This window comes from Caloenas nicobarica, chromosome 25 (genome assembly GCF_036013445.1).
Source record: "Caloenas nicobarica isolate bCalNic1 chromosome 25, bCalNic1.hap1, whole genome shotgun sequence".
Taxonomy (NCBI): Eukaryota; Metazoa; Chordata; class Aves; order Columbiformes; family Columbidae; genus Caloenas; species Caloenas nicobarica.
Window position 1 is genome coordinate 5,927,265 of NC_088269.1, and position 26,047 is coordinate 5,953,311.

Consider the following 26,047-nt stretch of genomic DNA (forward strand, 5'->3'; position numbering starts at 1 on the left):
TTCTCTCTCCCCTCCACCCCCCATTTGCCCCACATCCTTCTGCATTTCCATCTCTCCTGTTCCTCCCATTCTCCCTGCCTCCTTCTCCCCATCCTTCCCTCCCTGCCTCCAGCCCTGTCCATACCCATCTCATCCCTCCACCTCTCCATATCTCCAGCTCCCCATCCCTCCTCCTCCTCCCCATCCCTCTCTCCATCCATCCCTCCTGGGCTTGTCCCCACCACCAGCTCCCTCCAGCGCTGTCCTGCCATGGAGGACACGGCCACCCGCTCGCTGTGCAGGGACACCACTGTCCCCAGCGCCCTGCAGCTGGGACCCCTGCGGAAGGGTGGCCCCAACACCTTCCCACAACAATCCTGTCCTGCTCCTTGGAGAACAGGCCAGGGCCTGGGGTACCCGTGGATATCGTCCCCATCGCTCCTCCAGCCCCTCCCAGGCAGGAGTTCGGAGCAGGACCTGGGGAGAGGGTGCTGAGCATCCACTGCCCTCCCTGCTGCCGGCACAGGGCGTGGGACAGGACAGCGGGCTCGTACCGCTGGGTGCGGGGGGATGGCAGTGTCCTCGGGTGGTCCTGGCCCAAGGACCAGCCCTGGGGGTCCGATGTGGCTGGGGCGGGGGTGCTGCTGGGCCAGGCCGGGGGGTGCGGTGGGTGAGCCCTTCTGCCCGTAGCACTGCAGAGTGAGTGACAGAGGCCGTGGGGACACATGGCTGCGCATCACCCCCGCACAGCTGGGCCCCGGAGGTGTGAGGAGCCGAGCAGGGGCGTCCCCCACCTCCGCCAGCCCTCCCAGCGAGAGGGTTTGGCAGAGCTGGCGGGTGGCGCTCCTCCTTCCCGGGGGAAACGTGCCGAATCTTCACGCAGGACCCCCAGACGCTGCTGGCGGCGTCCCCGCCCTGCAGGGACCTGCTCCCGGCGGGACCTTTGTCACCCCCGCACCGAGTCCCAGGCTTGGGCTGGGTGACGTCACGGCGGAGCGCGGTGACGTCACGGCGGAGCGGGGTGACATCGCGGCTCCCCCCGCCCCGCCGTGCCCTTCCCGGCCAGCAGGCGGCGCCGCTCCGCCGCCCGCCCGCGGTGGGGCCCACCGGCAGCCGTTGCCCTTTGAAGCGGGAGGTCTCGCGAGAGCCGCGCGCGGCGCCGCGCGGCGGGCGGGACGCGGCGCGGGAAGATGGCGGCGGCGGCCGCGGCCGGGGCTGCGGGCCCTGCGGCCGAGGGGCCGGAGCCCGCCCCGGAGCCACCCGCCCCGGAGCCGCCGGCCCCGCCGGAGCCGGGCGCTGCCGACGCCGAGAGCGGGTGAGTCCCTGCCGGCCCCTCGGCACCGCGCAGCGCCCGGCCCTGCGAGCCGGGAGCGTGCCGGGGGATGCTGCCCCTGCCCGGGGGGCGCCGGCGGTTCTGCCCCAGCCACAGCGCGGTGCCCGGAGCCCCGGCCCGTGCGGCCCGGCAGGGCCCGGTCCGCACCGGGCTGTCCCGGTCCAGTCTCCCCCCGTTCTCCGCAGTTCTCCCTAGATCTCCCCATTCTCCCCAGTTCACCCCAGTTTCCCCCAGTCCAGTCTCCCCCAGTTCTCCCCAGTTCACCCCGTTCTCCCCAGTTCTCCCCAGTGTCCCCCTGTTCTCCCCAGTCTCCCCAGTTCACCGCAGTCTCCCCTAGTCCAGGCTCCCCCGTTCACCCTTGTTCTCCCCAGTTCACCCCATTCTCCCCAGTTCACCCCAGTCTCCCCCAGATCTCCCCAGTGTCTCCCAGTTCTCCCCAGCGTCTCCCAGTCTCCCTCAGTTCTCCCCAGTCTCCCCAGATCTCCCCATTCTCCGCAGATCTCCCCAGTCTCTCCAGTTGTCCCCAGTCTCCCCAGTCTCCCGCAGTCTCCCCAGTTCACCCCAGTCTCCCCTAGTCCAGTCTCCCCCAGTTCTCCCCAGTCTCCCCCAGTTCTCCCCAGTCCAGGCCAGTTCCGAGGCCGCTCTCGGGGGTTCCTGTCCCCGCAGGGGAGATGCCGCCCTGGCCGATGTCACCGCAGCGCTGGACACAGAGGCCGCTGGCGGGAAGGACGCGCTGGTAGGTGACACGGGTGACAGGGGACGCGCAAAGGCCAGAGACAGCTGCGGGTGCTACCCAGGGTGCAAAAAGGACAGGCGTCACAGAATCACAGAATGTCAGGGATTGGAAGGGACCTCGAAAGCTCATCCAGCCCAATCCCCCCGCCGGAGCAGGAACACCCAGATGAGGTTACACAGAAGGCGTCCAGGCGGGTTGGAATGTCTGCAGAGAAGGAGACTCCACAACCTCCCTGGGCAGCCTGGGCCAGGCTCTGGCACCCTCACTGAGAAGAAGTTTCTTCTCAAATTTAAGTGGAACCTCTTGTGTTCCAGTTTGAACCCATTACCCCTTGTCTTACTGTTGGTTGTCACGGAGAAGAGCCTGGCTCCATCCTCGTGACACCCACCCTTTATATATTTATAAACATTAATGAGGTCAGCCCTCAGTCTCCTCTTCTCCAGCTCAAGAGCCCCAGCTCCTCAGCCTTTCCTCACACGGGAGATGCTCCACTCCCTCCAGCATCTTGGTGGCTGCGCTGGACTCTCTCCAGCAGTTCCCTGTCCTGCTGGAGCTGAGGGTCCCAGAACTGGACACAATATGCCAGATGAGGTCTCACCAGGGCAGAGCAGAGGGGCAGGAGAACCTCTCTGACCTACTGACCATCCCCAACATCAAATGTTTTGTAGAAAATATTTCCATTTAACCAATAGTTGTTTGGCGACACCTGACACTTTGGAACTAATAAGCATCCTCTGTTTGCCAAGATCACTAAGCCAGGGTGAGACGAGGACATAGCAGGTGAGCAGGTGGTTATTCAGAAAACAAAATCCAAACACATTCCTGTGGTTCAGATGAGAAGGACTTGCCGTCCTCTTAGCCTCCGTTTTAGTTCTTTAAAGAACTATTTTGTAAATCAAATCCTCACCTGTCTGACCAGTTCTCACTAACTGAATCTGCGGAATAGCTCCAGCTCACAGCACCCCTGTGTCTTAGGGGAAGAAAACCTGTTCCCTCTAAACGTCCTGTTCTGACAGGTGACTGCACAAAGCTCCTGTCTGGTTCACGGGTTTGCTGCTGTGCTCCGGTTGCAGGAAGGTGCTGGGGACACCTCGGAGGCGCTGGACGCTCAGGCGGGCTCGGTGGACGAGGAGAACGGGCGGCAGCTGGGGGAGATCGAGCTGCAGTGCGGGATCTGCACCAAGTGGTTCACGGCGGACACGTTCGGCATCGATACCACGTGCGTCAGCTCCGCGTAGCGCCGGGCGCCAAACTGCTTAGCAAAAACGGGAGTGTTTGGAGTGGAAATTCCCAGGAGCCCAGAGTGTCATTTGAAAAGCAGAGCGGGCTTCAGCAGACACTTTCAGTTGACGTGAACAAAAAATAAAATCTTCCTGCAAATGAAAAGTGAATTCAGTTTATTTCTAGAACCTACATGGGACTGACCTTAGACTTATTAAAAACTTAGCTTTTTTTTTGGTTGTATTTTGTCCCTAAAAAGCGCTCTAGATTTCCAGTTAGAATTAACTGGCTTGGATGGAGCTCTTTCTCTGGAGCTTCTGGGTTGTTTGTTATTTTGCTGGATGAATTTTAGGACTTCTGTAAAACAAGAAGGTGACACGTGGCTTGCTTACGTTTTTCTCACTTTTTCACTTTTTTTGGTGCTTGTGATAAACTTAATGTGATGAAAATATCATCGAGCCTGTTAGATGTCCCTGGGTTTGGAGAAAGAGAGAAAAATTGTTAACCTGGAATAACGAATTTTTTAACCCAATGTAGTGAAGAATAATTCCTAACCTGGTGCGGTAAGGTGTACACCGGTACTCACAAATCACCGTGTGCTTTTCCAGGTCGTGTCTGCCCTTCATGACCAACTACAGTTTCCATTGCAACGTTTGCCATCACAGCGGGAACACCTATTTCTTAAGGAAACAAGCAAGTAAGTGTAAAAGCACGCCTGTTTGGAATTTTGTGCAAGATAATCTTGGAGGCTTCATTTTGTCTAAAGTTGGTGGGAAGGTTCAGCTGAAACTTTTCAAAAATGCCCCCAAAAATTCCCATATTAGCGACAAGCGCGTGCGGCTCTTTCTAAAAGCGTTTTGCCATTTGCTACCAAGTTAATTGAGATGGTGAGTCTTCTGTTCATTGGGGGCTGCAGAGCGAGAATAGAACTTGCAAGGGGTTTGTTATTCAGGATATTGCGGGTGCCGTGTGGTCAGGGATCGCTCTGCGCACGGGTCTGTGTTTGATCTTCCCTGTGAAGTGTAATTCCAGCTCTGGAATATTTTTGGTTTTTAAGATCTCAAGGAAATGTGCCTTAGTGCTCTGGCCAACCTAACGTGGCAGTCAAGGACACAAGATGAGCACCCGAAAACTATGTTCTCAAAAGATAAGGTACGGCTGTTACAAAAACCATCGTGCATTTACATGGGCTCTGAGTTCAGTGAAACGCAACTTCAAATATCGGCAGCGAGGCTTTCAGACCCACAGTGTTAAGGCTCTTTTTTTTTTTTTTTTTAACAGGATATTATCCCATTTATTGATAAATACTGGGAGTGCATGACAACACGACAGAGACCCGGGAAAATGACTTGGCCTAATAATATTGTCAAAACTATGGTGAGTGTTTGGAGTTAAATCTGTGGAGGATTTTCCGCGCACAGTACAGTTGTCTGACATTTGTGTTTGCCGAGGTCTGGGCTTAGGGGTGAATGGTGAAGAGTCTGAAGCTTCTTATTTAGCTCATATACATCCTATTCATAAATATTATGATTTAAACACTTGTTAATGATCCTGGTGTGATCTTACCATGCGTAACTTGAACTCCTGCTCTGTTTTAGTGTAAAGAAAGAGACGTATTCTTGGTGAAGGAGCATCCGGACCCGGGGAGCAAAGACCCAGAAGAGGATTACCCCAAGTTTGGGCTTGTAGACCAAGTACGTAGTGGGAGAGGGAAGGGAAGTCGTGCTGTGGGGAGCCAGGAGGAGGGCGGGGGATTCTTTTTGCTGTGGTTTGTGCTCGGTCACGAGCAGAACTCGGCTGCGCTGTGAGTTGGGCTGCAGCACCGCACTGCTCGGGCTTTGAGGGTGAGGTGGACCCAGTCCAGACACCACGTTTTTTTATCTCTTTTTAGGATCTCGCCAATATCGGGCCTGCGTATGACAACCAGAAACAGAACAACGCCGTGTCCACGAGCGGAAACTTAAATGGCAAGTTCTTGAATCAGGCGCTTTTTGAATATTTGGGGCTAAGCCGTGTATTCCCAGTCCTTGTGCAATTACATCGGTTGAGATGCTGCAATTAAACCCATCGTGTGAACTGAGATTACTCTTATTATCTTCAAAACATGTTCTGCCAGTGTCGCTGTGCCTTTCTGTAGAGAGAGCTTCATTTTACCTTATTGCAAACCTTCAACTTTTTTGTTCATGGCAGCCAGCTAAACCAAGGTGCCTGCACGAAAGCTGAGCTTGTCCGTTTTCCTCCATAATCATCTTAATTTACCTACTTGTATTATTGATATTTCCTGTTTTCCTCGCTCTGAGATTTCAGAGTAGTTGGGGACGGTCTGTGTTATTCCCAATAATTACTGCTTGCGTTTTACTGCTGTTTGTTTTTGCGGAACGAGAGCTGCGCTCGTGGCTTTGCCCAGCGCACCGAGATTCCAAACGGTAACGTTACCTGCCGGTGGGATTTCTTTGTGTGCAAGGCTACACCCTTCCCTAAAATGCATCAAGTAGCGCCTGACAGGAGGTGCTGGGGGCTTTTTAGAGACTATTTGTAGATACCTAAGGCTGCGTTGTCTCCATTTCATGCACTGGTTGTTTTTTATGTAATTTCTGGAAGATTGATGCAAACGTGGTGCCACTTCTATTCTTACAGGTGGAGCCTCTTTGGGAGGTGAATATTTACCTTTCAGCTTCTAAAACTTAAGTATTATTGTTTGCGAAGCTTTTTTGCTCAATTATCTTAGAAGCTAAAGTCAATTAAAAATCCAAAGCGTGCCCTGATGTGATTGCAATAATACCTCAATACAAACCAATAATTTCACTTTTTAATCTTCAGCAGTTAGTTTTTCATTATCATATTCTGCCCCACTTGACTGGTTTACAGTTTTATTTTCACTTTGTATGATTCGACCTGATATTGTGGTGGTTTTAAATTTGAATGCCTAAATAAGGGGAACCTGTGGGCTGATGTGAATTTGTGATTGTTCAGCCAAGTAAGTGGTGATGAGCTGGGGAGCCTGAACGTTTCTCTGCACTGAAACCAGCCAGTGCTGCTGAAATCACGTCATGTTTGTGCAGAATATAGTGTGAATCCCTTACACCGTAAGGGGAATGCTGATAATTTAAAAGCTGACTATATTTTTAGTTGTGACACAGTATGCGGTTCGTAAAGGTGTTTATCTACAGTACATAGAAATTCTGTAGTTTTCCTAGTAAATCAATAGTGGTCTTTTTCGAAACAGCGTAATGATAAAGTGCATATACATTTAATGTATTAAACATTATACTGATACTAGTTTGATTACATTTGATGTGTAGCTTTTCCTGTACTGTGGTTTGATTTATGGGTAAAAATTGGGCTCTGTAATACGAAATGATACGCTGTTCAAGCACAGATTTTGGTAATACTGAAGAGAAACACCTCTATTGCTTCTCATTTTCCCTCAGCTTAGGTGTATTTTGTTTTATAGATGGAAATGTAACGTTAAGTGCTTATTGCTTATCGGTGTCAGAGTGTTTCTCCAGCGCAGTGCCATGCGTGATGACTTTGATTAAAACCAGACAGTGTGTGCTGCAGCTTGGGTTTTCTGCTGCTTTTGCAGAAATAAGTCGGATCTGTGACTGGAATCTCCGTGAAAGCAAATCACGGCGCTTTGGCAGTGGATCCCAGTGCTGCCGTCTGTGGGTGTCTTGATGACAGAAAAGATTCTTCATTCTCACCTTAAAAGCTTGAGTTGAGCTCATTTGGGTGATAAAATCTCACTTAGCTTCCAGTCCAAATTCAGACGTTTCAAATATAAAGATTCTGGGTTTTGCTGTGCTCATTTTGAATAAAGTCTGTTTCCCACATAACTGTGGGACAAGGTGCTTGAGCTCATGATGGGTTTAGTTTTGGCTGCCCCTGTGCTGGTGGAGGTTCCATGCTCAGGGCTCGCTCTGCTCACCAGCCGCCCAATGTTCCCATTTCTGTTTCAGGGGGAATCGCTGCCGGCGGCAGCGGGAAGGGACGGGGAGCCAAGCGCAAGCAGCAGGATGGAGGGACCACGGGAACAGCCAAGAAAACCAGAAGGTAAGAGGAGAGACGATGTGGTGGCACCGCCATGTGTGATGAGGCGTTGGGACGGCTCTACTCCAGTCCCTTATGCTGCCACCCATCTGTCTCTGCCCTCGAGAGACTGATGGGGAATCGTGCCATAACCCTGGGCTGGTTTTGATAGGTCACACACTAGAAGTTCTTTGGAATAGCCGAGTATACACTCATTTTGTAGCTGAGTACACGCTCATTTTGCAGCAACCGTTTGGCAGTGAAGCGCTGTGCAGGCTGTGAGCACGGCAGATACAGCTCTGAGAGGTTGTCCCGCGTTGAGTTGTGATGTGAGATGCCAACCTGTCTTTTTTGTGTTCCGCAGCGACCCGTTGTTTTCTGCCCAGCGCTTGCCGCCCCACGGTTACCCCTTGGAACACCCCTTTAATAAAGACGGGTATCGTTACATCTTGGCTGAGCCCGACCCTCATGCGCCAGACCCAGAGAAGCTGGAGCTGGACTGTTGGGCAGGAAAACCCATTCCCGGGGACCTCTACAGAGCCTGCCTGTACGAACGGGTCCTCCTGGCGCTGCACGACCGAGGTACAGAGCTTGCTAATCCTCTGCAAGTGTGTAACGGGCTCTTCTCACAGGGGGCATCTTCTTGTAACCTCACGTTACCTGTTATTGATGTTTCGGACGTAATTTCCTTAAGAGGTGCAAATGTTGATTCCCCTTCTGTATGTTCCCTTGCCTTTTGGCATCGCTGCACTTTAAAAATCACAAACATCCCTCTCATATCATCCTCTCTCCTCTACCACAGCTCCTCAGTTAAAGATTTCTGACGACAGGCTGACCGTTATCGGCGAAAAGGGCTATTCGATGGTACGAGCCTCGCACGGCGTGCGGAAAGGAGCATGGTACTTTGAAATATCCATGGACGAGATGCCTCCGGACACAGCTGCCAGATTAGGCTGGTCACAGCCACTAGGTAAAGAATTTTACCAAATATTTCTTAGTGGTGGATTGCAACTGGTTCCTATATTTCTTTCCCAAGTAATGTAGACCTCAGGAGGGTAAGTCACATTCGGCTTGCCAGCTTCTTCACTGCTTTTCTGAAGGGGAAACTGTTTCTGCAGGTGATGTAAACCGTGCAGCACGGGTGGATCCTTTATGCTGTTGCATGCTTAACACTGTAGCCAACGCCTTTGTACTAACGGCAGATGCATTTGTTAACAGAATGTAATTACTGTTCCAAAACTCGAAGCGGGACACAGAGGTGCTGGTGCCGCTGTCCGTGTTCACAAAAAAAGTTGGTTTTTTGCAGGGAACCTCCAGGCACCTCTGGGATACGACAAGTTCAGTTACTCCTGGCGCAGCAAAAAGGGAACCAAGTTCCACCAGTCGATAGGGAAACACTATTCGTCTGGCTACGGCCAGGGCGATGTGCTGGGATTTTATATCAGTCTTCCGGAAGATACCGAGACGGCCAGATCTCTGCCTGACACTTACAAAGACAAGGTGAGGTGTTTGCTGTCGGATTAAGCGTTGGCTTGGTGGAGGAGTGGAAAACAGGTTGCTCTTGCGTTGAGTGTGTCCTTTCCCTCCTACCTCTGGATTTACTGTGGTTTATATCGGAAGGGCCCAAAGCACTGATCTCAAGAAAACAAAATACCCAGAACCACACAGATGTTCTGCAGAGCTCCTGCGTGCCTGACGCTTTTTAATATGTCACTTGACATAACAGTTTTCCGGATTACTTCTGAAGTGGTTTTATTTTTCTAATATTTCAGGCTTTGATCAAATTCAAAAGCTACTTGTACTTCGAAGAGAAGGACTTTGTGGACAAAGCAGAGAAGAGCCTGAAGCAAGCTCCCGGCAGCCAGGTGAGTTAAACCTTGGAGGATGCAGAACCTCGGGGAGAGTGGAGAGCTGGCCGAGACTGGCTTATTGTAGGTATTCATCGCATTTAATGAGCACAAAGGGAGGCTGATCATTAGTTCTTCAACAACAACAACAAAACCAAAAACCAAACCCAAACCAGAATGTTTTTATTAAAGCAACAATAACAGAACAAACCAGCTGCTTGTAATGTTGTTGCTGTCACTTAAGTAATTGTCTGGCAGCAGGTTCGGGGAGTGTCGGCAAACTGCTTCCTGAGGTGACTTTGTAGTTCAGGAGTAAGGCCATGAGAGACAGCATCAGCGGAAAAAAAAACCCTCTTCATTTTGCTTTGCAGATAATATTCTTCAAGAATGGTGCCAGCCAAGGAGTTGCCTTTAAAGACATCTTTGAAGGAGTTTATTTTCCTGCTATTTCTTTGTACAAGGGCTGCACGGTAAGTAATGTATCTTTGAAAGATAATTCCTAAGTCTGTTGTAGCTTTAGTAATGCACAGAGTGTGCATGACATCACTTGTGTGATGTAGCTTCATCAAACCATCAAACGAACGCTCTGCTTCCCTGCCAAGGGTGTTTGATGTGCTCTGGCACAGGGTGGAGGCTCAGGAGCAGGAGAGGATGAAGACTGAAGAAATTTACCTGGTTTTTTTTGGATCTAATGACAAATGTCTTCCACAGGTTTCTATAAACTTTGGACCATATTTCAAGTACCCCCCTAGAGATATCACTTACCGTCCGGTAAGTAATAACCGAAGCTTTTTACCCCCTGCTTTGTGGCAGCCTCACAGTATTTAAACCAAAAGTGGTTGAGGTTTTATTGTGGTGGTAGGAGCTGATTTATACCAGGCCTGTATCTGTTCCCTTCAGTCTGTGTACATGGATAGAGTAACAAAATTTATTTAACAGTCTTTGAGGACAGATAGCCTAAAAAACAACTTGGCATGTACTATTTAGTAAAAATGTAAATGTTTCTTTTGATGGATTATCAAGTCTCTGTGTCAGCTGCTTTTATCAGCAAGAGGGCTGAATTCTTGTTTAAGGAAACACTTGGAAAATTTTCTAATGTTTTTGGGAGGGAGAGGGTCCTGGCATGCTGCTGCGCAGCAGGGCCGGTCCCCATGTCCTTCGTGACTCGAGCTCTTTGTCTTTCCTTCCCTCGCAGATGAGCGACATGGGCTGGGGGGCCGTGGTGGAGCACACGCTGGCAGACGTGCTGTACCACGTGGAGACGGAGGTGGACGGGCGGCGAAGCCCACCCTGGGAGCCTTAAACGACGCAGCATAACAAACCAACGCAGTGGGTATCCAGTCAAGTGGTTTTTATTCTACAGGAACACGCATCACTCGGAACAATCAGCCAAGGAGCAAACAAGCCGCAGCCCTCGCCAGCAGGTGTCACATATATTTGTTACCCGATTCACGCGCTGCCACTGTTGGAGTCTTAAGTGATGCAGTTCTGGGGCACGTTGTGCTGGTTGTGGGCATCCCTTGGGGCCAGCACTAACATTTACAGCGTAAGCAGCGAGTGTTGTGCTGAGAAAGCTCCTCCTGTGCCGTACGCGGGCTGTGCCAGTCGCGGTTCAGTCCGTACAGCTGCAGCAGCGGCACTTCTGCTCAGCGGCTGATTGTACAATAGACAACAGCTTGTGCTGTAACGAGACTGCTGCATGTACAACTGAAATTTGGGCTTCTGGCCAAACTGTATTTTTTTCCCCACAAACTGGAAACCAGTTTGAAAATAAAGGCTTTAACTCTTACTTTGTTGTTGTTGTCTTGTTATGAATGAGATTTAAACTCAAAGTAGGAACTATAAAGATCTCCAGCTTGCTGCTTTGACAAGTTCTACACGGCCTCCTGGCAATAATCACTGCAGAGCTTTGAATGAATAAATAATGTGACACTTCTTGTGTGCCTGTACAGGAAAAATAAATTAGAGCTGCTGCACCGGGGGGGGAAAAGGGAATAGAATTTTTTTAGGTAAGTCCTGCAGTTGTGTTTTGGGGAAGGAGAGGAGTAAAATTTGAGGTTAAGTCTTGTGTTTGCCCCACTGAGCATGTGCTGGTCCTGCCTCCCCAGCCAGGTGTCTGGGACCTCCCGAATGGCTAATTAGGCATTTAATAGCAGACACGACTAATAAAGCTTTCATTTATTTATTGAAACTAATTAGTGAGGGAGGTCACAGGGGCCTGACTGGGCCAGCACATGCTCAGTGGAGCAAATGCTGGACTTGGTCAACCTCAGATTTTTGGTCCTGCATTTGCACAACGAGCATGTGCTGGCCCCTGCGACCTCCCTTATTAGTTTCAATAAATAAAGCTTTATTAATTAGCGGTGTGTACTATTAAAGGCTAACTAGCCTGGGCTGTAATTAAGGCAGTACAAGATTCCGTACGGCTCTCCCCGCGCGTCAGCAGCTCCCGGCCGCGGTCCGCGCCAGGCGCTGCCGGAGGTGGTTGGCGAAGTCGACCTGCGTCTGGGACAGCACCTGGTTGATGATGCTCTTGGGCAGCCAGCCCTGGGGGAGCAGGAACAGCCCATCAGGGGACGTGTCCCCAGGCAAACCCCGCTCCCGCTTGGGGACGGCCCCAAAACTCACCTTCAGGTCGATGCTGAGGAGCCAGGTGAGCCGGGTCTGCGACGGGCTGCCGGGCAGCGGGCGCAGGATCATGCACGTGGGGCCGTTCTCAGCTCTGCGGAGACAGGAATGTGCATGTTAGAAAAAACTGCAAGATCTGACTTGTATCCCAAAAACTACAGCAGTGGGGAATTAGTATTTCCTTAGTTCCTGCATCTGAGACAAACCTCAGTACTCTGAGCCCACGCTAAAAGCTTGTGTGTTAATCCAACTTGACAAACACCCCACAAGTGAATGCAAAAGGTGATTATTACCTTATAAATCCCTCCTGTTCTGGCATAGCTCCGTATTTGGTGGCCATGCCGGCCAGGACGCAGGTGGAGCCGCGTCTCTTGGAGCAGCGCACGCTCACGAAGTCCCGCGGCCCGACGATGTTCCCGGGGGTGGCGGCTGCCTTCTCATGGGTGATCACCGTGTCCTTTCCGATCTTCTGGAGAATCTGCCCAGTTTAGAATTGAAGTGTTAATTTGGGGTATTTACCGCAAACACAGCTAAAAGCTGGCATTGATTACTGTGTGTTCAAATACACGCTCTTACAAAAACTCAGTGCTTATAGTGAGAAAAAATGGCAAACGTGCTTCATCCCAGAATACGCGGCTTTAGTTTTCAATACCTCAAAAGGGGAGGGATTTCTCTTATTCCAGACAAGCTGTGGAATAGCAAAATACCCTGGGATGTGGTGCTATTTATTCTCCAGTAACAATACAAATTTAACAGAGCTGCCCCACAACCTTGCAGGTGGAACCAGCAACACACAAACCTCCACCCGCAGACACGCGGCTCACACTCAGTTCTGCTGCAGCAGCAACGCGATTACAGGCTCTGCCTCTGCAGCGGGACAAGAGAAAGTCCAGTGTCTCCGTTCCCAAAGAACAGGTGGGAAAACATCCGTGTCCCCGCTGTGACGGCCATAAGCGGCTCTTTGCCCCTGGGAGCAGCGCGGCTGTGCGAACCCCAGGCGGTTCCTACCTTGATTTCTTTGACACTGGGGTTCCAGTCTCCCATCTGCTCCATGTTGTCCACCAGCTCCCCGTACACCGTGTCCAGGGGCTGGTCCACCACCACCTCCAGCCGGAACACCTTGCCCACGTCCGGGAGCACCTTGCTCAGCACTTTGTCTCCATTGTCCTGGAGAAGGGAAGGTCAGAATTAACACCACCAACATTTCCAGGAGGGCCGTGCCGTTCTGCTGCAAAGCAGAGCACCCACCACCACCGTCTCCGTCTTCCAGCCGTCCTGGTCCCCGAGGATGCTGAGTGATTTCTGGAGGGCTTCCTCTCCTTGCCTGATGTACGACATCTCCATCTCGCTGAAGGGCGTCTCCTCCAGCCTCGAGCCTGCGCGGGGCCGGACAAACCAGGAGTGTCAGAAGGCTGCACAGTTCACTAACACACCCTAACGCCAGATAAACTTCATCTACATCAAATACACTTCTCCGTGCCCAGGGGAAATAAACTCAATTCCCACCACCCGCCCGCCTTTCCCGTGTGTTTAGCAAAAGCACAGGCGAGCCAGGAGCCGGCTCTCCCCCAAGCGCTGACCTGCGACAGTCACCACGGGCAGCAGGGCCAGACCCCGTCTGCCCGCCGCTTACCGAGCAAGGAGCTTCTCCTGCGGACCTGGTGGATCCAGCAGCCGGGGCCGGCGCCGCGGCAGGCCAGCTTGCTCAGCTCCTGGCTGATGGCAACGGCCGCTTGTCGTCTCAGACCTGGGAGCAGAGAGCGCGTCACTCACCAGCACCAGCACTGTGCTGCAGAGGGTTTGCTGGGTTTTGGGGTTTCTTTTTTGCAATTTAAGCGTGCAACACTGAAAAAGCCTCTGCTTGCTTCACTGTGTTCCCTCCGGGCGCAGAGAGCAGGTGAGTGCCGTTGCATAGTGTTGGGACAGAACCTGTCCTACACAACCGCTGCTCCAGGCAGCGAGCAGAAAACAGCAGTAAAAATACTGAGGAGCAACCTGCAGCACCCAGGAAAGGCATAGGGAACGGAGTGCAGGAAAGCAAAATGCAGCAGGAGCGTTACCTACAGCTGCACCCCGCGTTCAGCAGCAGCACCCAGCCCTCCCCCTCGCACCCCAGAAACAGGGCTGGGGGCAGAAAGCGTCGTGGAGACGGTAAAACACAAAACCCAGAAAGCAGCAGGTTGTGGGGCGGAGAGAGCATCCCTGGAGCCTCCAGCCTCCCCCAGCCCGTCCCCCGTCCCCTCACCCGTCATGTTGCGCAGGTGCCGGTAGGAGATGGCGGCGCAGAGCTTGAAGGTGGCGGGCAGCATCTCCGCGGCGGGACGGGGCTGCGGGCGGGCGTCTCTGCGGCGATCGCTCCTCTGCCCCAGCCCTCCGGGCGCCCGCCCTTAAGTAGTGGCGCTGAAGGATGCTGGCTTGTCAGCGCGGAGATAAGAGCCATCGCTCACGGCGGGGCCAAGGCCGGAGCCGGCTCCTCGCGCATCTGCCGGAGGCCGCGGGCCGCGTCCGGCGAGCGGGCGCTGGCACACGGGCGGACGCGTGTTCCTGCTCCGCGCGATGGTGACTCCGGCGCTGCCCTGGGCAGCCTGTTCCAATGCCCCACAGCCCTTTGGGGAAGAAATTGTTCCCCACATCCAACCTCAGCCTCCCCCGGCGCAACTTGAGGCCGTTTCCTCTGGTCCTGGCGCTTGTTCCTGGGGAGCAGAGCCCGACCCCCCTGGCTCCAAGCTCCTTTCAGGCAGGTCAGAGATCAGAAGGTCTCCCCTCAGCTCCTGTTCTCCAGCTGAACCCCCAGCTCCCTCAGCCGCTCCCATCACCCTTGTGCTCCAGCCCCTCACCAGCTCCGTTCCCTTCTCTCAACTCGCTCCAGCACCTCAAGGCCTTTCTTGCCCTGAGGGGCCCAAAACTGGGGTCCACAGCACAGCTGTCCCCACATGGACCATCAGCCATGAATAATGATGGGTAACAACCAATTCTGACAGGTAACAACAGGTGAGTGTGCAGGATGGGGGGACACTGACCAGGACAGATGTGCCCAGCAGGGCAGCACCTGGGACACTTTACGCACATCTCATAGACAAGAGTGTTTGGGAGGGCATGCAGCGCACCCCACAGAGCCCCCCGCTACCACAGCCTGGCTTCTGCCTCTATAAAGCTGATTATTAGGTACATGAAGGTGCCGAGCCCGGGGCTGGGAGCGCGGGGCAGCCCCCGTGCCCCCCCCAGAGGCCGGTTTATCTGCCACGGGGCTGGGAGGGGTGGCCAACGGCAGAGCAGCGATAAGGCTCAAGGATGAAATGACATTTCTGGGATGAGTTATGGCCCCGGAGAGCAGCGCTCCCAAGAACCCGTGAATCACCAGCTGCTTCCTTTGACGTCAGCCCGGCACCCTCCTGCGGGGAACCTGACCTTCCCCCGCTGGCGCAACAGCCGGGCCGAGGGGGAGGTCAGCCCAGAGCCCCCCCACCCAGCCCCGAGACACCATTTGGGTCCTACCTGCTGTCTGTGTAAAGGTCCTGCTGCTCCCCAGAACGGCTCCTCTCCATCCCCGGGACAGCTCCTCTCCATCCCCAGGACGGCTCCTCTCCATCCCCAGGACGGCTCCCCTCCATCCCAGAACGGCTCCTCTCCATCCCCAGGACGGCTCCTCTCCATCCCCGGGACGGCTCCTCTCCATCCCCGGGACGGCTCCTCTCCATCCCAGGACGGCTCCTCTCCATCCCCAGGACGGCTCCTCTCCATCCCTGGGACGGCTCCTCTCCATCCCCAGGACGGCTCCTCTCCATCCCCAGGACGGCTCCCCTCCATCCCAGAACGGCTCCTCTCCATCCCCGGGACGGCTCCTCTCCATCCCCGGGACGGCTCCTCTCCATCCCGGGACGGCTCCTCTCCATCCCCAGAACGGCTCCTCTCCATCCCGGGACGGCTCCTCTCCATCCCCCGTGAGAAAATTCACCTTGTGTTCACATCAGCAACGTGCAGGTCCATGGAGAGGCTGGTGGGACCAGGAGGAAGCCAGAAGCTGGACCATCCCCTTCCAAAACGTTTACTGGGGAACCTCCGCCACAGCCGTGCTCCTGCTCACTGACCAGCACTGCAGCCCCGCGCACGGAGGAGGAAAATCCGGAGGGTTTGAAATCCCTGAGCCATTGCTGGGAGCTCCCAGCCCCGCAGCGCAGAGCTCACACCAAGCACCAAGGGGTCTGCGGTCACCGAGACCCTCCCCAGGCTGGGGGACACAGCACTAGGGTGACACGGAGACCCCCCAGCTGCAAACCGCTGTTATCCCCGCCGGAGCAGCCGCTGCCGGGCACAAGGCCTCGGCACAAGGACACGCGGTTGTTTGTGAGAAGAACCACAACAGAGCCGGGGCAGAGCCACCCCTCCGGCTCTGGGCTGGGGGGCTGGAAGGGCACGAGTCCCTCTGTGCCCCCCGGGAGGGGACACGCAGGGACAGTCACGCTGCACCATGGCACATGCAGTAAATGCTCCGGGCGGCCAGTCCCCAGAGTGGCACAGAGACCCACAGCCAGGGAGCTGTGCCAAAACAGCTCCGGGACCCTCCGTTTGGCTAACTGGGACCAACCCCGAGCCTCACCGGCTCCCAGTGCCACCTCAGCATCTCCTCTGAACGTCCCGCGGGGTCCCTCGCTGCCACCGAGTCTGCTGAGCCTGCGAGCAGAAGGGACGGCAGCCCTGCCGCGGCACCAGGATGGCACTGGGGATGGCACCGGGATGGCACTGGGATGGCACCGCGGCACCAGTGGGCAGCAGTGCTGTGCGGTGCCACAGGCATCCGGGACGGGGTTGGGGTCCCAGTGCCTACCTCGGGCACCGGGACCGTCCCTCTGGCTGCTCCCACACGTGCTCTGGCACCGCTCACCTGCTCGGAGCTGCCCGGACCCACCCGGACCCTCGGCTGGGGATGCTGAGCCGGGCGCCCCGAGCTGGGGGTGCCGGGGGCACAGGGGGAGCACGGCCGGTCCTGCACGGCAGCGAGGGGATGCCTGGGAAGACAGCACAGCCCCGCTCCAGGATGGGCACCCAGCACCCTCCCACCCTTTCCCGAGGAGCAAACACTGGCGAAGGCAAAACAGCCACAAAAGCCCCCACAGCACCCCCTGAGCCCCTGTCCCCCACAAAATGCCTCCTCAAAACATCCCCATGCAAAGTCACCACGCGGCTCCGTTTGCAGCTTTTACCTTAAAAATGTACATCCAGGCGCTCAACGTACAAATATTTACAATTGTTTACAAATGTACAAAACCGGATCAAATGTAAACCAAAGGTGCCGGAGGCAGAGATTCACCGGGGCCCGAAGGCGGGGGGCAGCACAGCCCCCCGTCCGCGTGTGCTGTCCCTTGCACACCCGCATGCTGTCTTTTGCACATCCACACTGTCCTTGTACACCCGCATGCTGCCCCTTGCACTCCACCAGCCCCAGGAGGACGAAGTGACAAAGGGAGCCCCAACAGACCCCCCCGCGTTCGAGAAAATTCCCTTTTCTGAGCCCATTTCACATTGTGGTGGCCGAAGCGGGAGGGGGGAGCCGGTGTCTCCCCGAGTCAGGGGCTCTGTAGGGGTGACCCCGTCCCTCCTGCTGCAGCTTGGCCAGGGGGAGCCGGGGGTGTCCCCCCAACTCCAAGGCTGCCTTTGTTTCTATTTGGAGAGCGCAGATAAACCCGCAGCCCGCCCCGTGCCCGCAGAGGTCACGCACCAAGCCAGTGATAAGATAACAGGCTCAAACGCAGCAAAAATAGGTCCCTGCCCTGGCCCCTTCCCCTGGCAGTGGCTGGGGGGGCAGGTAGGGGGATACCCTGCAGTGGGACCCCCGAGAACAGCTGCAAGGGCCGTAGGGCTGCAAGGGCCATAGGGCTGCCAGGGTTGGGGTCGAGCAGACTCGGCCCCATTGTCCCCCATCACCCCACACATCAGCACCCCCGAGACCCCGGCCCCAGGTAACCCTGAGAGGGCGCGGGGGGCTGGGGGCTCCCCCGGGATGGCGAGAGGGGTCAGGATGGGGCTGGGGTTCGGCAGGTGGAGTTGGCTGCAGGGGGGTGCGAGTTGCTGGCGGCCGGGTCGGGGGGGTGGATGGCGGTGCCGATGGGGTAGTCGGATGGCTGTGAGGGACAGACAGATGGCAGGCAGTCAGCCGGGGGGCTCGGGGAGACCCCGGGACACCCCCATTCCAAAAATCCCCCCGTCTCTTACGTGGCGTCGGAAGAGCCTCTGCAGGAGGCTGCGCTTGGGGGGCTCAGGCAGCTGCCACCAGTCCAGGTCGGGGGAGCGGGTCCCGCCAGGGCCGAACACGTTGAGGTCGTTGAAGCACTCGGTCTCGATCATCTGGGGGGGCAGGTCCCCGTGGGGGTGGGCACGGGCAGCTCTGGCAGCGCTGCCACGGGGCAGGACCCCCCCGGCACCCCGGTACCTCGTTCTGCCAGGGGATGGAGACGCTGCCGGTGGCGAACTTGGCATAGAAATCGCTGTCGGTTTGGTCCAGGTTGACGCCCTTCACCGTGGAGAACTGCTCGATGTCCAGCACGTCCTTGCAATAAACCGCCCGGGGCTGCGGGAGCAGGAGAGCTGTCAGGGGGGCACAGGCATCGCCCCCGGGAGTGCCCGCCCCTGCCCGGCCCCTTACGTCGGGCACGAAGGGGGGTGTCATGATGCCGGCCTCCAGGCGCTTGAAGTTGATGCTCCTGAAGAAGGGGTGATGCTTCACCTCGGCCGCCCCCTCGGCCCCACAGCCCAGCCGCTGCCGGGGGTCCTTGGCCAGGAGCTGGGCAGGGGGACAGAGGGTCACGGCGGGGGGACGGAGCCCACCCCGTCCCCCCACAGGGACCAGCCGCTCCCCGACTCACCATCTTGCAGATGGCCCGAGCATCCTCGCCGAATTTCTCTGAGTAGGGCTCCTGCTCCTCCTGCACCCGCTTCTCCACCTCCTCCCGCTTCACGCGCTCCTTGCGGGCACGGAAGGGCGACTGCCCCTCGATCATCTCGTACACCAGGCAGCCCAGGCCCCACCAGTCGGGGCTGAAGCTGTACCGCTCGTTGCTGATCACCTCCGGGGCTGCGGGCACGGCCCCGCACCCGTCAGCGCCCAGCGGCGACACCGGGACCCCCGCCCGGCGCAGCCCCCGCGCTCACCCATGTAGCCCACGGTGCCCACGCGGCCACGGATTGTCTCGCCCTCGGGGATCTTGATCGCCAGCCCCAGGTCGGAGATCCTGATGTGGCCTGGGGCAGGGAGGTTGAAGAGAACTCCAAGATCATCGAGTCCAGCCGTTCCCCCACCCCCGGCACTGCCCCATGCGCCTGAGAACCTCATCTCCGCCTGTCCAACCCCTCCAGGGATGGTGACTCCAGCACTGCCCTGGGCAGCCTGTTCCAATGCCCCACAGCCCTTTGGGGAAGAAATTGTTCCCCACATCCAGCTCTGCATGGAGGGCAGCATCCCAGGAAAGGGCTCCCCCACATCCCTGCACGTCCCCCCCAAACCACCACCAGAGCCCCCCTGGAGGCACACGGAGACCCAACCCAAAGCCAAGAGTACGGGCAGCGCCAGCCCCAGCAGCTCCCTCCTCACCATCATCATCCAGCAGGATGTTCTCCGGCTTCAGGTCCCTGCATGGACAGACAGACGGACAGCTCAGCATGGCGCGGTCCCACCCAGTCGCCCCCCCGTGCCCCCGCCCCGCTCACCGGTAGACGATGCCCTCCTGGTGCAGGTGCTGCAGCCCGCAGCAGATCTCTGCCGCGTAGAAAACCACCCGCTCGTCCTTGAAGCCAGGGTTGCCCATGTTGTAGATGTGGAACTTGAGGTCGCCGCCGTTCATGATGGTCAGCACCAGGCAGAGCGCGTCCTTCGTCTCGTAGGCGTACGCCAGGCTCACCTGCACCCACCCGGCCGTCAGCATCGCTCCCGGGCCCCCCGACCCCCCCGGAGAGCCCCACACGCACCACGAACCGGCTGTTGACCTTCTCCAGGATCTGCTTCTCGTTCAGGGCCATCGCCTCCCCTTTCCGCTTCTTGATCCGCTTCTTCTCCAGCTTCTTGCAGGCGTACATCTTCCCCGTGGCCCGCACCTGGCAGGCGCACACCTTGCGGGGGGACGGCGGTGGGGTGAGCCCCCACCAGCCCTAAATCGGCCCCCCATCCTCCCCCCATGGCCGTACCTCTCCAAAACCGCCCTTGCCCAGGATCCGGTACTGCCGAAACGTGTCCTTGGTGACCGGCTGCCTGAAGCACACAGCCCTGGGCACATCAGCCCCGCTGCCCCCCAGACTCCCCCAAAGAACCCCCAGACCCCTCACTCACCTCTCCAGGTACTTCCACTGCAGGAACCGGTCGAAATACATGCTGTCCCGGTAGTCGACAAAGGGGTCCCCGCTCAGGTACTGGTGCAGGGGGCTGCGGGGGGACAGGGGACAGTCAGTATCACCCACAGCCCCCCCGGGCGCTCGTCCCTGGGCAGGACACTCACCGCAGGCAGCTGCTGAACAGGTCCTTGCAGGGGCTCTTCTGCAGGTCCTGCAGGCAGCGGCTGGCGTGGGGCTGCCCCACCTCGGGCAGGAAATCTGGGGACTACCAGGGGGAGCAGATGGATGTACCCCCGGCTCTTGCAGCCCACCCGTCACCCCGGCTGGCGGTGGGTGCCACCGGGATGCTCAGAGAGAGGGGACGTGGCTCCTTGGCCAGCAAGGGACCCCCTGCTCCCATCCCATTCTCACCCCATCTTGCTGCAGCTGCCTGGGGGGCACAAAGCCCCCCGGGACTCACCTCCTGCTGGAGGAACCGGCGGATGATCTCCTCCCCCATCTCCTTCCGCTTCTCATCCGGGGAGAGCTCGTAATCCGCCTGGGATGTGCGGGAGAGGAGGGGGCTGCAGGCTCTGCCCTGTGCCTCCCTCACGTCCACCCACCACCGGCACCAACCGTGTGGCAACGGGACACGCGGGTCATTTTGTGAGGCTTGTGCCAGCAGCTGAAACCTCTCGGCAGCGGGATCAGCCCCGCAGCGTTTGGAGGTTGCTGGGCTGGAGAGTCCCGTCCTCCAGCACAACCCAGAGATGCACCCGCGGGGCGCTGGGATGGGGTGGTGTCTGCCCCCCGCAGCCCCCGGTACCGCTGCACCAGCTCCAGCTGCAACCCCGGGCCTCTGCACACCCCCCGCCAGCCCCATCCCGGGAAAACACCCCTGCACGTCCCCGACCCCGAGCGGGGCCGGGGGCATCGCGGCGTCCCTCACCACGGCGTCCAGGAAGCGGATGCAGCGCAGGAGCTCCGGCCGCGTCTGGCAGAACTGCCGGAAGAGCAGCCGGCCGATGGGCTGCTTCTGGCACAGGTTGCCGTAGTCCTGCTCTGCAAGGGAAGGCGGGACGTGCCATGGGACACGCTGACCATGTGCCGCAGCCCTGCGCCCACCGTGTCCCTGAGTCAGGACCCGTGAGCCGGCTCTGCCGGTGCCCTCCCTGTCTCACCCAGGCCCTTCCGCAGCTCATCGCACTGGCTGATGTGCGGGAACCGCAGGATCTCCCTCCACTTCTTGCTCCTGCCTTTCCGCTTGCCGCCGCCTCCTGCAGCAGTGGGAGAAGAGTTCAGGTCAGCAGGACGGGCATCGCTGCCCTGGCCCGGTGGCGATGGGGACAACGGAGCAGCAGAGCCCCAGGCCAGTCCTGCAGAGTTGTCTGGTTTGGGCTTTCCCCCCATCCCATCACTGCTGGTCCCCAAAACCCATCGCACGCACACGTACCTGCCACCACCAGCACTGGGGCTTTGGGCAGCTCTAAAGCCACGTGGGAAAACCCACCCTCAGCCTGGAGAGGGCTCTGAGCCCCCCAGGGACCATTGCCCCAGGCAGCCGAGGGGATCCCCACCCGGTCACGGCTCCCAGGGCAGGAAGGGGACCCCACTCAGCATCGCTTCCCCCCGAACGATGCCGCGGCCCCACGTCGCTCCCTCTCAAAAATGTCTGGTTTCCTTCGCTCCCCATCAAGCCCTCATCCTGCCCTGCAGCAGTCCCTGCCTCCTCGGGGACAGGGACTCCCCAGGGACACGGAGGGGGCAGAGCGACGGCCCCACAGCCGCTGCTGGCAGATGCTTGGCGCGTGAAGTCATCCCTGCAGGGACCTGACATCAGCGCGGCTCCGAGCTGGTGGCCGGCCAGCACCGCCCGGTGACGCCGCGGCCAGCCCGCGGGACGCCGCGGTGCTGGGCTCCGGCACGGCCGGCATTTCGGCTGGGCAGAGCTTCCTGCCGTCATCGGCTCCTTCCTCCGGCAGGAACAGCCCCACCAACCAGTGCAGCGGCCTCGGCGGCAAGAGGTCCCCGGGCACCCGCGCGTCCCAAGACCAGCAACACGGGGTCCTGGGCGCCCGGTGCCAAAGGAAGAGGAGCAGCCGCTCCCCTCGCCCCGTGGTGCCCAGGCTGGAGCCCCCGGGCGGCTGGCACAGGGGGGATGCCCAGGACCCTCCACCCGCCCCAGGAGCCATCGACCTCGCAGGGATGCTCAGAGGCCGCGGCCGGACGCTGCCCACGCGATTCCCTCCCTGCCTCTTCCTCTGCAGGTACCAGCCCCAGCACCGCCCGGCCCTTTACGGCGCTCCTTCCAAATTTCCACTTGTTTGCTGCAATGATAAAAACTAAATTAACGCTCGTCACCCACATCCCAACGCATCTCCCCCAGCTGAGCCCTGGGGACGTGCTCTCAGCTGGGATGGTGGCACTGGGGTGGCTGGGGCTGGGTGGGAAGGAGAGGAGCTGAGCACATGGGGAGGTTCAAGTCAGAAGGGTTTTACCTCCACGCAGGCTCCTGCTGCAGCAACCTCCTGCCCCGGTCCGGTGCCCCTGCAGCGTTCCCGGCACAGCACAGCCAGGGCGACCAACAGACAGCATCGTGTCCCCACTGCCTGTCCCTGCCTGCACAAACCAGAGCCAGCAGCAGGACGCAGCGGGAAAGACAAAAAGAGAAACTGGAGCTTGCCTTGCCCTGCTCCCCTTAAGTGAACCATGCCGGGAAACCCCACGAGGATGCTGCTGCACCAAGCATGGCAACCAGAAAAACTGCTGAAAGCAAAATCAAACTGTTCCTCGGCGGAAAGGAGCCCACGTACCACACGGCACACACGGGGAGGTGTGTTACACCAGCACAGCAGCGAAAGCCTCGCGGCAGACGGGAGCGTGTTCCCCGGGGTCCCCCATCCCCGGCTGGTTTGCGGTGAGGTGGCACCGACGCCCGGCGAGGTGCGGACGCGGCTGCCCTTGCCCCAGCAGCCATAAAGCCTTACTCACCGCCGGTTATCTGCCCCGCGCCCGCACGCTCCCGGGTGTTTATCCCGGGCACTTCCGCGGGTGGACAAACCCTTCTGGCTCCCCGAGCTTTCGGAGTCCTCGCGGACACCAGCTCCTTGAAAGCTCCAGCAGAGCCGGACACGAAGCCCAGGGAGTCTGGCCAGCTAGAGACCCCCGCAGCCCACATGGGGCACCCCCCAGGCCACCTTTTGGGGCGCAAAGCCCCTGGAAGGATCATGAGGCCAAAGCGAGGGGCCCCGCAGCAGAGCAAGGTCCTTTCGAGGGGCACGGTGGGTGGCAGCAGCTCGGGGAGCCCCTCAAACCACAGAGACCCCAACTTCCAGGCCACATCCAAATGCCGGGTCTGGCACCTCACCGAGCCCCCCACGCCTCCCAAAGCAAGGCCGGCTTGTGACCCCCAAACGTGGGGACCCGCAGGCACGGCCGGGGGGTGTCAGCTTTCTGCTGAGACGGCTCCAGTCCTCCCCACGCCGCCGGGGAGGGAAGCGGCCGCCCAGCCGGGACCCAGCCCTTGTCCCGCTCTGCTCCCCGGCTTCCGGCGCCTCTCGCAGCCCTCGCACGCCGACGTTAACCCGTGTGGCCCCGCAGTGCAGAGCCCCCGCCAGCCCCGGGGCCAAAACCTCCTTCCGCCAGGCTGCAGCTCACCGGGCAGGCGGCTGTCATGCATCCCATGGGACAGGAGCAGCGTCCAGCCCCGAGCAGGGAGCGTCAGTGCCAACGGTCTGGCTGCCCCAAGCTCCCGATGCCAAACCTCTCCCTCCCCGGCGAAGGCACCGGCACCTCCTCAGCTCCATCCCCACAGAGTCTCCAGTGCTGCTGGAAGCAACCGCATTGGGGGTAAGGAAACCTTTAGAAAACGTGGATTTCCAAAACCAAAAATGGGACCACCTCCAAGCCACCCCGGCCCAAGGGCTGCACCAGCGGATCTCGGGGCCGTTTGCTTTTCGGTCACAAAGGTTCAGCGATGAGGGCGCCGGTTTTCCAAAGGAAACCAAAAGCAAACAAAGGCGCCCGCGCTCCCCCGGGAGCCTGTGCCAAGCCCCGCGTCTGAAGGGGCACAAACGCCCAAGCCTTGTGCCCCCCCAGGCCTCACCACAGCTGCTGGCGGGGCTCAAACCGGGGCGGTGGCACCGGCACCACCGGCACCACCCCAGCTCCACCGTCGAGGCCGTGTTTTTCCTGGAAGCGCCTGTTTCGCACAGGCCTGCACTGAGCAAAGTTTTGCTCGCGCAAGCCTCGTCCACGCCTGACATGTCCTGCTGGCGCAGAGGGACAGACAGACAGAGAGAGTGGCTCTCGGTCACCCTGAGCCCGGGGCGTCTCAGCACACGCGCCGCTTGGGGAAACTGCACCTAAATCGCTTCTTAAATTCTCTGCTTCATGTCCCTGGGTCCACAGGGTGGGTGGGACAGACAGCCAGACACGTCCCGCAGCGCCTGGGCAGCCGTCCCCTCGTGGAGACTCCACAAAGCCAACCGCGATGAGCCCCCCCGGCCACCCACCACCCCGGATGGAGGGGTCCCGGGGTGCTCACGGAGGGGCCGGGGGTGCCCGTGGGGAGGGGGATACAGGGAGGGGCCGTGGGGAGCGGCCCGGGGCGCAGCGTGGGAACGGGACCGGGACGGGAGCGGGATGCAGCGTGGGAACGGGACCGGGACGGGAGCGGGATGCAGCGTGGGAACGGGACGGGACCGGGACGGGAGCGGGACGGGACCGCGACGCGGCGGTACCTTCGCGGGCCTTCAGCAGGACGGTGTTGGCCACGATGTTCTCCAGCTCCATGGCGGGGGGCCGGGGAGCAGCCCCGCCGCCCGCACACCATGCCCGGCCCGGCGGCGCGGGGCGGTCCGGCCGCCTCCGGGGCTGCGTCACCGCCGTGACGTCACGGGCCGCCCCCTGGCGTCACGGCCTTATGTAAGGGGCAGCGCCCGGGAGCGCCCACCCCACTTCGGGGTTCCCCCCGCTCCCGGTTTGGGGCCGGGCAGCAGCAGCCCCTCGCACCCCCGCAGCGGCTGCGGCACAGCAGCCTTCCTCTTCCTCCTCCTCCTCCGCGGGACCCCAGGCCGGCAGGGAGGGAGCCCCGTCCCCCCCACTCCGCGGGGCTAAGCCCGGGACGGGACCCCCCCCGCCTTCATGCACCCGCACCCCAACAGCCCCCGCAGCCCCCCCGAGCAGCAGCGGCGGCACAACGAAACCGAACGAGCCGTTTCCTCCCGGTGGAGGTTTTCCAGCTGCAGGAGCCGCCGCCAGCTCCATCCAGCCTTTTTTTGTTTGTTTTTGTTAAAGCGAGAAATTGCATTTCCTTGTTTACTCCTTTTCTGCCACCAAACTCAGAACGTCCCACCCGAGCCTACACGAGTAAATACAACAGGGAAAATGCTTTTTTTTCCCCCCCTCAAAGCAAGCAGCCCAGCCCACGGGGTGCAGGGAAACATTTCTGGGCCAGCCGGCGCAGTGGGGCAGCCCCATCTGTGCTGGCCGTTTACTTTCCGGGAGAGCAGCCACCAGACCTGTTTGTACCCGGTGCAGAACTAGGCTCCTCCTGCAAAGGAACGAGCCACTTTGGAAGAGAAAACCCACTTGCAAGGACATCCTGAGCCCCCCTGCAAGCCCACTGCCCCACAAAGGTGCACCCATCACCGCACGCACCGAACAGCCCCGGGACATGAAGGTCCCTGTACCTGCTGCAGCCACACCAGCTCCTCCAGCACCAAGAAACTGCCAGTGCCCCCCAGGGCCAGCCCAGCTGCAGCAGCTCTTCCTTAGCAGGTAATTACTGGGCTCAGCTGCTGGGGAGCAGCCCAGCCCAGCTGGGGGGAGCCAGCAGCCCCTGTTGGGGTGCAGGGGATACCCAGGTCCTGCTCCCCACCCCAGAGGGAGGGATCTCGCCACATCCTTCAGCTTCTCCTCAGTGTGAACCCAGCCACAGCAGGACCAAGGGCCCTTTTCCCCCTGCGCAGCACC

General features: G+C 58.7%; 3 protein-coding genes across 7 annotated transcripts; 1 reads left to right on the forward strand and 2 right to left on the reverse strand.

The window, feature by feature from the left end:
* The first annotated feature begins 1,156 nt into the window (after nt 1–1,156).
* On the forward strand, nt 1,157–10,934 carry ASH2L (ASH2 like, histone lysine methyltransferase complex subunit). 2 transcript variants are annotated; one of them, XM_065651568.1, is made up of 17 exons: nt 1,157–1,294; nt 1,979–2,048; nt 3,122–3,267; nt 3,878–3,966; nt 4,327–4,421; nt 4,551–4,646; nt 4,868–4,963; nt 5,161–5,236; nt 5,907–5,924; nt 7,229–7,322; nt 7,663–7,880; nt 8,101–8,268; nt 8,605–8,798; nt 9,071–9,163; nt 9,517–9,615; nt 9,857–9,916; nt 10,341–10,934. In XM_065651568.1, exons 1-17 carry the CDS (start codon nt 1,170–1,172, stop codon nt 10,446–10,448), a joined length of 1,845 nt encoding a protein of 614 aa, XP_065507640.1. In that variant the 5' UTR covers nt 1,157–1,169; the 3' UTR covers nt 10,449–10,934. The 2 variants fall into 2 exon arrangements, with proteins under 2 accessions (XP_065507640.1, XP_065507641.1); XM_065651569.1 differs by lacking the exon at nt 5,907–5,924.
* STAR (steroidogenic acute regulatory protein) lies at nt 10,793–16,806 on the reverse strand. Of its 2 annotated transcripts, XM_065651574.1 has the most exons (10): nt 16,656–16,806; nt 15,269–16,444; nt 14,019–14,379; nt 13,407–13,520; nt 13,022–13,149; nt 12,782–12,940; nt 12,067–12,251; nt 11,774–11,867; nt 11,570–11,692; nt 10,793–11,052 (listed from the first exon to the last, which is right to left on the reverse strand). In XM_065651574.1, the coding sequence occupies exons 3-9, from the start codon at nt 14,080–14,082 to the stop codon at nt 11,585–11,587; spliced, it is 852 nt and encodes a 283-aa protein (XP_065507646.1). In that variant the 5' UTR covers nt 14,083–14,379; nt 15,269–16,444; nt 16,656–16,806; the 3' UTR covers nt 10,793–11,052; nt 11,570–11,584. The 2 variants fall into 2 exon arrangements, with proteins under 2 accessions (XP_065507646.1, XP_065507645.1); XM_065651573.1 differs by having other exon boundaries at nt 10,793–11,692.
* A 119-nt stretch (nt 16,807–16,925) lies between these two features.
* LOC135998393 (G protein-coupled receptor kinase 5-like) lies at nt 16,926–24,926 on the reverse strand. Of its 3 annotated transcripts, XM_065651565.1 has the most exons (16): nt 24,814–24,926; nt 21,253–21,348; nt 21,021–21,133; nt 20,553–20,630; nt 20,257–20,357; nt 20,091–20,183; nt 19,949–20,012; nt 19,733–19,873; nt 19,475–19,665; nt 19,359–19,396; nt 18,920–19,009; nt 18,634–18,842; nt 18,414–18,551; nt 18,201–18,338; nt 17,984–18,115; nt 16,926–17,892 (listed from the first exon to the last, which is right to left on the reverse strand). In XM_065651565.1, the coding sequence occupies exons 1-16, from the start codon at nt 24,863–24,865 to the stop codon at nt 17,785–17,787; spliced, it is 1,782 nt and encodes a 593-aa protein (XP_065507637.1). In that variant the 5' UTR covers nt 24,866–24,926; the 3' UTR covers nt 16,926–17,784. The 3 variants fall into 3 exon arrangements, with proteins under 3 accessions (XP_065507637.1, XP_065507636.1, XP_065507638.1); XM_065651564.1 differs by lacking the exon at nt 24,814–24,926 and having other exon boundaries at nt 21,253–21,713; XM_065651566.1 differs by lacking the exon at nt 24,814–24,926 and having other exon boundaries at nt 17,804–17,892; nt 18,414–18,471; nt 21,253–21,713.
* Between the last annotated feature and the right edge of the window lie 1,121 nt (nt 24,927–26,047).